Raw genomic sequence first — 11,539 nt, 5'->3', positions numbered from 1 at the left:
GAAATTTCCCTGTTGTCTCGAAAATCGTATCATCCATGCGTTTGTACTATTCAGCTCCAGGTCTTATTTGTTGGCTTTTATTGATGATTTTTCCGTAGGTCTCTTCAGTACAGCATTTGGAAGATGCTACACTATGTAAACACTTTTCTTTGAGCATCCAGATTCTAGCCTATGGGTTTCCCAAGCCTGGATAAATCCGAGAGGGTTAGAGCCAGGTGGGGCATCATCCGTCAGTAGAAAATCTCCCACAACAGATTACGACCTCGACTTGGGATTAAGCTGAGAAGAAGAAGAAGAATACCACCTGGCTTTTTTAGGCTGGCAACCTCATGCCAAAAACCAAAGCCTTTTGGGTTGAAACAAGCCTCAGGAGTCTGGTACGAGGGTCAACAGGTGGCCATGTGACGAGATATCAACGAAAATGCATTTGGTTTGGAGTTAGTTTTGGCGCCTCTCCTGATCAAATCCATGTCGCATCAACATCCGGAACTTGTCTAATAAATAAAATTAATTTAACTTCTAATATTTTCCTTTTTCACTTAGGATTTTTTCAGCTCGCTCATTCGCCAATGAATAGAATCGATCCATCATGCCACCACGAGCTGTGGATCCCGTACTTCTAGTTCATGCAATCTGCTTGCTGATTGCTCCCATGTTATTAACCAGCGATTGAAATGTCATCTCAACTTCGTTCCTTGATTGTTTGTGGAAGATCATTTCGACTTCAACGCGTAGCTTGGCTCTTCTCATGCACTTCGGCTTCAGATCCCATTCGTTCGACGTTTTCGACAATAATCATGCAACTCAATTCGAGATTGAGTTCATGTATCTCCTGACCTTCTGGCGTGCATGAAACCGAGTTCCTATCCATATTCATAGAAGTTATGAAAATATTCACTCTACTGGTAAATCAACCCGAAAGGGCCGCTACGTTAAAATATATTATACTCGCCAGTTAACATGAATGCCGAAAGACGATACCCTGTTAAAAGTGACTTCTACGTGAACCTTCTTGCGGATATGATTTGGAATTCTAATCAGGGACTTTCCTCTGTACGACAGCCCAGGTAGCACTACAAGAGCGGAAGTAATCACCTCTGAAATGAGAGAACTGATTACATTTACCACAAAGAATGTTTTACATTCTTAAGGCAGAGTTGTCTGAAAATTCAGCTCTCCTTCCAATGGATAACATCGATAAAGTCTCACTTTTCGTGCCAAACGAGTATTTGAGATTTTACATGAAACATCCGGTATTTCGGGTACTCTGATAAGTATATATCATCACACTCAGAATACGGTTAAAGATTTCTGGGAATTGTTAAGATGTTTTGAGACGCAGAAAGCAATATTTAGAAGAAGTTTACCGTGAACGATAACATTACCATTCCATAGCCAAAACGCTGTTAGAGCTTCATTAGGAAGGGGTCTCTGAGGTATTTGGGTGACCCGTTTTAATGTTCTTATTCAGTCCACCAAGTGGATTATAGGGAGATTCTTCTAGGTCTCATCAAAATTCTTGACATTATCTCTCTCTACACTCTAACTCTTGGGGCAAGTGAATACTTCATTGTAAGCGTCTGACAAATGGAGTAGTTCCGCTAAAATATACAGAATGCATACTACATCCACGCTGATCCAGACTGTAGTACCGGCGGCTCTTAGTTAACAGATCTAGTATCGGTGGCACTCACAACAAAATAAATGAAAGAATGCGGGAAAGTTTCCTTTATCTGCATTTTACTTGACAGGTAACGGTGCCTACTAGCGACGATAATGTTTATAAGGAGGAAGGTGCGACAAAATTCAGGACATTTGGCCATCTTGGAAATACTTACCTTCACAGTCAGTTCTAAAGTAAATGTAAGTCATGGCTCTACTGACTGTTCCAAGATTCCTGGATAATGATAATTCTACAATAAGACAACAATTAAGAGCTCTAGGTCACAACCTGCTCTTCTAGAAGCAAGCGTTCTCTTGATTTCCAGCACAAACACTGGGTCACAAGGCCCGATTGGTAGTTTGTGAAATTTTCGTACAAACGAGTACCAAGACAGATCACAGTAGTTCCAGTAAGACGAGTTTGAGTTTCTAGGAGCATTTCAGTGAATCCTTGACGAACCTCTGTGAGGGTTGCAGACCAAAGCCAATACTTTCATGGGAAACGTATTGAAGACGCTAATCTTTATGCTTTCATAAATGCAGATCTTCTGGAAGATTTGAAGACTTTCGAAGATATCGTCATTAAGTTCCAGATTATGTTTCGCTGTAGTACGTGGAATAATTTGTGGTTATCAAACGATTCAGAATTCTTAGAAACAGTTTTCAAATTCGGAGTTAGTGGACACAACACGGAGGAACCAGTATGAGTTGCAAAGGGTGGACAACTAACAAATTTTCATCAGATACCTAAATATGATCAGACACGCGAGCGCGCGTGTGTGTAAGTGTAATTTTGTGTTTGTATATTCTGTTGTATATTATTATGCACTAAGACCTCAGTGAAACAACTCAGTAGGGAACTAAACATGACTGTAAAGGACAACGGCTTAATTTTTTGCCTTTCTTATAGTATCGGATGCGTAAAGACTTATTAAAACATTAAAAAAGAAATTTTGGGAAAATATATATATCTTTGAGATAAACCTCCTTCCTAAAGTATTAAATACGCATGCGCATAATCGGGCACTGACACGTCAGACCTGTGAATAGGAGGCAGAGGAACATCGGTGTAATCAGACAGACTCGTGGGCAACGTTGTGTGCCGGGCCCAATTCCTTCTCTCCTGAAGGGCTCTTGGTGAAGGATCGCTACCATTCTCGTTACACTTCCAGATTTCCTCTTTTTTTCTCTCTCAACCTCACTGACATATATAGCTTAAAGGGATATATCCTAGCTTATCATTAACTTAGCGAAATTCGGCGTTGCGGACGACGTATAGGTGCCGAACATGCCGTTAGTTGCCGTACAGTTTAAACTTGGAGTGATGGGCGGGGTGACGACGCCTGCGGGAGGAGGACTGATGAGGGCCGTGAAGGAGGAGGAGGACGAGGAGGAGGAGGAGGACGACGACGACTGACTCTCCTGCTTGATCTTCACGCTGGATTGGCTGCTGGTGCCGGGCATCGCGGGCGGCGCCACCGAGGAAGCTGAGGGCGTTTGGCTCGACTGTGGCTGGGGCGCCTGGCCGCCAGGGGGCACCTTCGAGGCGCTCTCGCTCTCTGTCGATCGACGTTCGGGATCCTTCGCTGCGTCTTTCTCTGTAATGAGGATGGAACAGAATAGAATGGAATAGAGAATTTAGGTCAAAGACCAAGCGCTGGGACCCACGAGGTCATTCAGCGCTGAAAGGAAAAGTGAGAGCAAGAAGGTTTGGAAGGCGTAACAGGAGGAAAACCTCGCAATTGCGCTATGAAACAATTGTTAAAGAGGGTGGAAAGTCAGATTGAAGAAAGAGAATAAGAACGGAGGTACAGTAAAAGGAACGAAAGGGGTTGCAGCTAGGGGCCGAAGGGACGTGAGGTTCATTGATGGCACCACTCCCCTACGGAGGTAATCAGGATGAGAAGACATCAATAAATCAATAAACAACCACCAAATTAATGAATCTTCGAATACAATAAACAACATTAACTAAATAAACAATATATCGCACAGAAGAAAGGAAAGGTTTTCCATTACGAGTTCATGCATTGCTTGTACTCTAAATCTACCTAATTTCTTTGAGTGTCAGACTGAATATTTGTTTATCCAACAGGCTCCACATCATTAGCTTCGAGCGATTCATATATAATTTTATTTTCCAGCTGTGAAATTGACACAACGTTGCGTAATATTCTAATCAAGACGCACAAAAATCGAATGCCGTACTGTTTAAGTTTCTGAACTCTGACGCAAAATCTTCGTCTGATGCTAACTAACAGGAGGCCAGTCAGTATGTGGATGTGAAAAATATTGTTTATTTACGCACACGTCCATTATTACAGGCTGTTTCAATAATCTTTACTTAATATTTTTTTTCACCATTACAGTTATTGCGTACTCAGATAAATGATTTTTTTTTCATGACCCATCATTGTCGTACAATTATCATGTGTGTAGAAAATATGTATTACATACTTACTACACATGCACACGCACATACAGAGAGAGAGAGAGAGAGAGAGAGAGAGCGCGCAAGCAACCCCCCACTCACTCCCCACCCCCGCGACCCCCAACGCAGCAGCGCCCGCTGAATCGAGGTCAATACTTGAGTCTAAACGTAGACCATATCGGATACTCCGCAACAGGACTGCATAAGTCGGGCGACTCCCCCAACCGTTGTCGCAAACACCTGCAACTCCCTTATTTGGGTGGCTCCACCCGTCCCCCGCCCCCACCCCGCCCACCACCCACCCCCCTCAACCCAAACAACATCTAAATGGACATTTCATTTTCATAAAATGAATTTTTAAAAGTTTTTGCCCGTTAAAAGAAATATATGTTTGACATTTTTCATTGTAGCTACTTTTCCCCCATCCCCCCCAACACCTCTCTCTCTCTCTCTCTCTCTCTCTCTGTCGACAGTTTTTTACTCAGGTATATATAGATGCAGGACGAAACTGAACAATGAGAGGAAGTACAAACCGACTTTTCATTCAGAACAAGAAGAGAAATTGAGAATTCAAATGATGGATAAAAATCTCATCAACTAAGGCGAAACATTTCGGAGATAAAGAACGACGTGGAAAGCACAAGACAAAATAAACAAACCAGCTCGACAAACAATGCAAATAAGACGAGACAATTTTTCGTTAACAGTGTTTGAGTGTCTTCGCGACTCTCTCTCTCTTTCTCTCTTACCTATCGGTTTCTTATCCTTCTCCTTATCGTCGCTCGTGTCCTCCGTTTTCTTATTCTTCGGTTTTCTCTTCCTGCTTTGTATGGAGTCTTTCCTCATTTGCAACGGACGGTTGATCCCGTGCAACTTGTAGTAGAGGCCACAAGCGTTGCACACTGGCTCGCCTGCGAACACAACACTTGTATTAGTAGTCAAACAAAACCTGTCTATCAACACACATCTGTATATTCAATAAGTAGGTAAACAATTAAATAAAAACCAGAAAATAAATAAATACATTTATATATAAAACATATATATGTGTATACATATATTTGTACGTAATTTATATAAATTACACACACACACACACACACACACACACACACATATATATATATATATATATATATATATATATATATATATATATATATATATATATATATATATATATATATATATATATATATATATATATATTTAGACCATATATATATAATGAAGAATCATATCATATATATATATATATAAAATATATATATAAAAATAATTTATTTAGACTGCAAAGGCGGCCGACGGAACAGGCAATCCCAATGCACTTAACCACTCTGAGGCTAAAAGGAAAGAGAAAGGAGAGGAAACAAAATGATTATAGGAATCAGGCAGAACTTACCGATTCTTCGGCGCAATCGAGTTTTCTATGCAGCCGCTATACAGCGTATAATCAAGGCCACCGAAAATAGATCTACCTTTCGGTGGTCTCGGTATAATGCTGTATGAGCCGCGACCCATAAAACTTTAACCACGGCCCGGTGGTGGCATACCCTATATCGCTGCCAGAAACACGATTATGGGTAACTTTAACCTTAATAAAATAAAAACTACTGAGCCTAGAGGGCTGTAATTTGGTATGTTTGATGACTGGAGGGTGGATGATCAACATACCAATTTGCAGCCCTCTAGCCTCAGTAGTTTTTAAGATCTGAGGGCGGAGAGAAAAAGTGCGGACGGACAGATAAAGCCGGCACAATAGTTTTCTTTTACAGAAAATTAAAAAAATGAACTTTTTATGCAGGATTAGATAGAGAAGTTTTTTTGCCTCATTTAATACACCTCTATTTGGGCACCATTAGTTGCACGAAGCAAATTGCGATGTTCATGTTATATATATATATATATATATATATATATATATATATATATATATATATATATATATATATATATATATATATATATATATATATATATATATATATATATATATATATAATGATAAATCTTTTATTTACAGATAAATCCTACTACAATACATATCAGACTTTTGTATACAAGTATAGATTTTTCTCTGGTCGTCTGAATGGATTCTGCAAAGAAAGATTAACTTTCTTTCCAAACCTTGCAAATATCTCTTCCTTCTCTCTCGGGACATCTGGGAATCTGTGTCATGGCTCTTGATACCCAAAAGTACTTTTGCCATGGTAACATAACTCCTTGTTTATGACTTTCCTCTCTATCCACTCATTTGAAATTATCACACCAGTATTTCTGTCGACAAAGGAACATTATTTATCCTTTTGTCTGTCTCAGAAATTGGTCTCTCCCCTTCCCCTATCTTCTTTGTTTCAGTGACCGCATTCAGAGCTCCTCTTGTTCTACCCATTCATTTGCATAATAAATAAAATTTAGGACAAAGGCCAAGCGCTGAGACCTATGAGGCCTTCAGCGCTAAAAGGGAAACTGACAGTAAAAGGTTTGAAAGGTGTAACAGGAGGAAAACCTCGCAGATGCTCTATGAATCAACTGTTAGAAGAATGTGGAAAGTAAGATGGAAGAAAGAGAATATGAACGGAGGAAAGTTAAAGGAATGAAAGGGGTTGCAGCTAGAGGCCGAAGGGACGCCGCAAAGAACCTTAAGTAATGTCTAATTGCACCGCAAGAGGTGCACTGACGACACTACCCCCTCTACAGGACATTCATAGGCAGATGATTCTATTTTTTCAAGCTGCTATCCTTTCCTTTTTAGCTGCTCTATGAAGCTACTTCTCAGTTTCTTTCAGTGCTGTCAAATACATTCATGCTGAGCTGGACAAGGTCTTTGAACAGAGCAGACATTGCTTACTTCATGTTAACGCTTCCCTGACTCTTCATCACATCATTCTTTTACAATAATGTCTCAGAATTTAGAAACCGAATCCCTTTGATCTACTGCTATTTTTGTTTGGAAGTAAGTACCACAAAGGTTTTGGAGGGTCATACCATTAGCTATGAAAGTAAGTGGGATGTTTATGTGCCGTCTATACCTCTTCTGAGTAGCTCTGCATGATTCGTGTGGCTCATATCCGTCCCTGAGAGAGTATTGGCCTCCTATCAGGGGAGGCTCTTTCTGTATCATTTTCTTTGGAAAGAGCTAAATCAAACTCTTTCCATCTTTTAAAACCAGCTGTTACGTCCGACGCCTGCGGTCACTACCGTCTGCTTGTTGTTCAGTGGCTATGATTTCGAGCAACAGTTCTAGTCTGTTTCTATTTTACTGAAATACACAATTTACCTTTAGGTTTTCAGAGAGTTTTTTTACGGTGAGGTTACTAGCCCCAAGTCCTTCTCTACCATTATGGTTGCCACTGGCCGGAGTCGACTAATCACCAAGTATATAATAAGTCACTGGCTTGGTCAACAGGTCGTAAAGCTTTTTTGCACTGAACAAGTGCAGAGATGTTTCTTCCCCATAGAATCGAATTCCGGTCTGTCGCTTGAGTCAGGTCTCTAATACTGAACCTTGTCTATATATATATATATATATATATATATATATATATATATATATATATATATATACATATTATATAATATATATATATAATGTATACATATATCATATATATATACATCTATATATATATATATATATATATATATGTACTGTATGTATGTATATATGTATGTATGTAATCTTCCACAATACATCTTTTCCCTTAGAGAGAGTGGCTACAGGAGGTTGCTATCTCCTAGCCTTTGACATCCTAAGTTGCAGCTCATCACAGTCAACTTACTGCCATGTACATAAAGAACTTTTCAAGTCCACGGAAGCGCACTGGGATTTAACAGAACGTGTCTAAAGCATTCGGGACCTCTCAAAGGTGAGGCGAGCGTCCCAACCTTTGAATTAAAGAGTATATACATAAATATATTCTTATTTTAATGACGTCAATGAAAAAAGGAGGAATACAGAATTTAGAACAAAGGCCAAGCGCTGGAACCTATGAGGCCATTCAGCGCTGAAAGGAAAATTGATAGTAGAAAGGTATGAAAGGTGTAACAGGAGGAAAACCTCGCAGTTGCACTCTGAAACAACTGTTAGGAGAGGGTGGAAGTAAGATGGAAGAAAGAGAATATGAACAGAGGTACAGTAAAAGGAATGAAAGGGGTTGCAGCTAGGGGCCTATGGAAGGGACGCTTCAAAGAACCTTAAGTAATGCCTACAGTGCACCGCATTATGTGCACTGACGACACTACCACCCTACGGGAGACGTTCATGAAATTAAAATGAAAAGAGGACCAAATACCTTCGTTATTGCGTCGCCATAGTGTAGTGGTTGTAGTGCCGCAGTTGGAGCACATGAGGCCCATCCGTCTGTGAGAAGCTTGAAAACTGAAGCCGTCCTGAAAAAGATGATAACGATGGTAAGAATAATTCCGAAATCAGTGTCAATAATAAACCAGCGATCAGGAACATGTATTAAAGGAAATGTTGTAGTGATAAAAAAGCGATAATTATGCTCAATAATAATTTACTAAATCCTTTTTTTGACTTTCATTTTCTTTCGCTAAGTATAAATGCATTAGCAAATAAAACTCAGATTAAAAAAATTCCACCAATTAATAAATATGGGATAAGGCAAGACACATCTTTTCCGTTTGTCACACAGAAAGCCACACCAGCTGTAAAAAAATAAACATTGCAAAAACAAAATAAATAAATAAATAAAATGAATTTTGTTAATTTATAGCAAATCCTTAATGGCTTATATTGCTGCCTGGCAATTGGCGATCCAGGTGGCAACTGAATGTATAAATGATATTCCATATGTTTGTTTCTATGCGACGCCAAATAAGGCGAGGGCCGTAAATATCAGGATGAAAATCCTGTCTACTAAAAGATACCTGGAAATTCTGCAGAAATGGACTATCACGTCGCAGAATGCCTTTCCGCAGACTGCCTCATAATTACATATCATTAAGAGGCAGATTTATCGACGGGAGAGTCGCTTTTCCCTCCTTTGCAAAACTTCTGCTAATGTCTTATCATAACTGCCTTGCGACTGCAGGAAAGACTAATAACTTAAGGCAATATTAATTTATTTATTTCTGTTTTTCTCACGTCCGACACTCTCCAATGTATGTTTTACGATAACAATGGTATTATCACCATTACCAACAACAACTATAATAATAATAATAATAATGATAATAATAATAATAATAATAATAATATATTTAACACATATACCGGTGATCCAAAAGTTCAAGGGTTACATTCGTTTCAACGTGGTCGACTGCATCCTAATTTGCATACGGACTGACATGAAATGAACAACTGCCGTTTGCTTTTATATGTACACGCTACATGCAAATTATATAGGAATGTCTCCAGGCGATTTTGTTTCGAGGGTTAAATACACACTTTCCAATTTGGAAATTGTAATTATCATATGGTAATGGTGTCTTTTTCAATCCATGGTACCAGTGCTTGTGACTGTCATCGTATAAAACACCACTGGTCTGTTTATATATATATATATATATATATATATATATATATATATATATATATATATATATATATATATATATATATAAATATATATATATATATATATATATATATATATATATATATATATATATATATATATATATATATATATGTATATGTATATATATATATATATATATATATATATATATATATATATATATATATATATATATATATATATATATATATATATATATATATATATATATATACGATTCACACGATCAGGTCATAACATAAACAAATGATGTGATGTTTGTACTTGAACCACTTTGCCTGCCCAAGGCAGCCTACTTATCACATTTGAATAAATTCTGACAAACGGTCCAAAAGTTTTACTACTTTTGAGCTACGTGGCCAAATAAACTTGGCTGTCTCACCCTTATTTGCATATTGACTGTTAACTAAAGGAAAATTTCCATTTCCCTGAGTATGTGAACGCTGTAATCAAAATATGATGAAGTTTCAATTAAGAGTCCTGGCAAAGGTCTTCACAGAACTCAGTATCTCCACCATTTTACGTGACCGACGCAGTATATGTTTTTAAATTATAAATTACAGGATTTTATAAGAATTATAGTAAGTTTCATAAAATTTCATCAGTCCATTTTTCTACTAGAACCGCCACAAAATCGGTCATTAAGTAATAGTAAAACTAAGTTAGTTTTCGATACCCTGCTTGCATTCAATTTTTAACGACAAAATATTTTTGCAATAATAATAATAATAATAATAATAATAATAATAATAATAATAATAATAATAATTTCTTCATTGGAGGGGAGGGTAGAGCTTTCGGCTAGCACGCTGTTGGCCCAGCGTTCGACTCCCCGAGCGGCCAATGAAGAATTAGAGGAATTTATTTCTGGTGATAGAAATTCATTTCTCGTCATAATACGTCCCGCTGCTAGGTAACCAGCTGGTTCTTAGCCACGTAAAATAAATCTAATCCTTCGGGCCAGCCCTAGAAGAGCTGTTAACCAGCTCAGTGGTCTGGTTAAACTAAGATATACTTAACTTAATAATAATAATAATAATAATAATAATAATAATAATAATAATGTGAAGAAAGTGAAGTAAATGGAAGCAAACGTAAAAAATCGTTCTTTATTCCTAATAAAGTTTACCTAAAGAGAAAAAGAAGGAGTATAAGGTAATCCAAAATCTAAATGAAAAGATAGTATATTAATAATGCCATAGACTTGAATAGAAACTGTATAATAATAATAATAATAATAATAATAATAATAATAATAATAATAATAATAATAATAATAATAATGGTGAAAAATCACAGCGGTTTAGATGTAAACATTATGTATATACGGTATATATTTATACATACATACATACATACATACATACATATATATATATATATATATATATATATATATATATATAAATATATATATATATATATATATTTCTAAGATAAATGTTTACATCTACACTATTTCAGTGACTCCTGCTATTATGAGATTTTTATGAATAATAATAATAATAATAATAATAATAATAATAATAATAATAATAATAATAATAATAATAATAACAACAGAAGCGCCAGCGAGCCTCACCAGTCTTCTGGAGTGTTTGATGAGAGGTCTGTTGATGCCGTTCATCTTGGTGTAGAGTCCGCAGGCATTGCAGAGGTAGTGCCCCGTGGCGTCTCGCCTCCAGAGCGGCGTCTGGACGGCCCCGCAGTTCACGCACTCCCGACTCTCTGCGCAGAATTCGCTGCCCGGATAATCTGCTTGGGGGAAACGACAGCATTATCACCATGGCGAGACAATGATCATACTGCTGCTACTATCATAATATACTATTTCTCATTGCATTTTAATATATTTTTATCTATTTATTAATTCCTTTTTTTTCTCTCTTTTAAAAAGTGG

General features: G+C 37.4%; 1 protein-coding gene across 6 annotated transcripts in view; it reads right to left on the bottom strand.

Annotated features, from left to right (window-relative positions):
- Positions 1-531: 531 nt before the first annotated feature.
- Positions 532-11,539, bottom strand: part of LOC136853180 (transcription factor GATA-4-like) — a 498,363-nt gene continuing 487,355 nt past the window's right edge. For 3 of the 6 annotated variants that reach the window (XM_067128523.1, XM_067128522.1, XM_067128521.1), the window contains 4 exons: positions 11,222-11,397; positions 8,389-8,485; positions 4,843-5,004; positions 532-3,260 (listed from right to left, as the gene is read on the bottom strand). In XM_067128523.1, coding sequence (XP_066984624.1) covers positions 2,893-3,260; positions 4,843-5,004; positions 8,389-8,485; positions 11,222-11,397 — 803 coding nt within the window. In that variant the 3' untranslated portion in view covers positions 532-2,892. The remainder of the gene's footprint in view (positions 3,261-4,842; positions 5,005-8,388; positions 8,486-11,221; positions 11,398-11,539) is intronic. The other 3 variants (XM_067128526.1, XM_067128525.1, XM_067128524.1) reach the window with 1 other exon arrangement.

This window comes from Macrobrachium rosenbergii, chromosome 26 (genome assembly GCF_040412425.1).
Source record: "Macrobrachium rosenbergii isolate ZJJX-2024 chromosome 26, ASM4041242v1, whole genome shotgun sequence".
Lineage (NCBI taxonomy): Eukaryota > Metazoa > Arthropoda > Malacostraca > Decapoda > Palaemonidae > Macrobrachium > Macrobrachium rosenbergii.
This window is presented reverse-complemented; position numbering and strand designations above follow the sequence as displayed.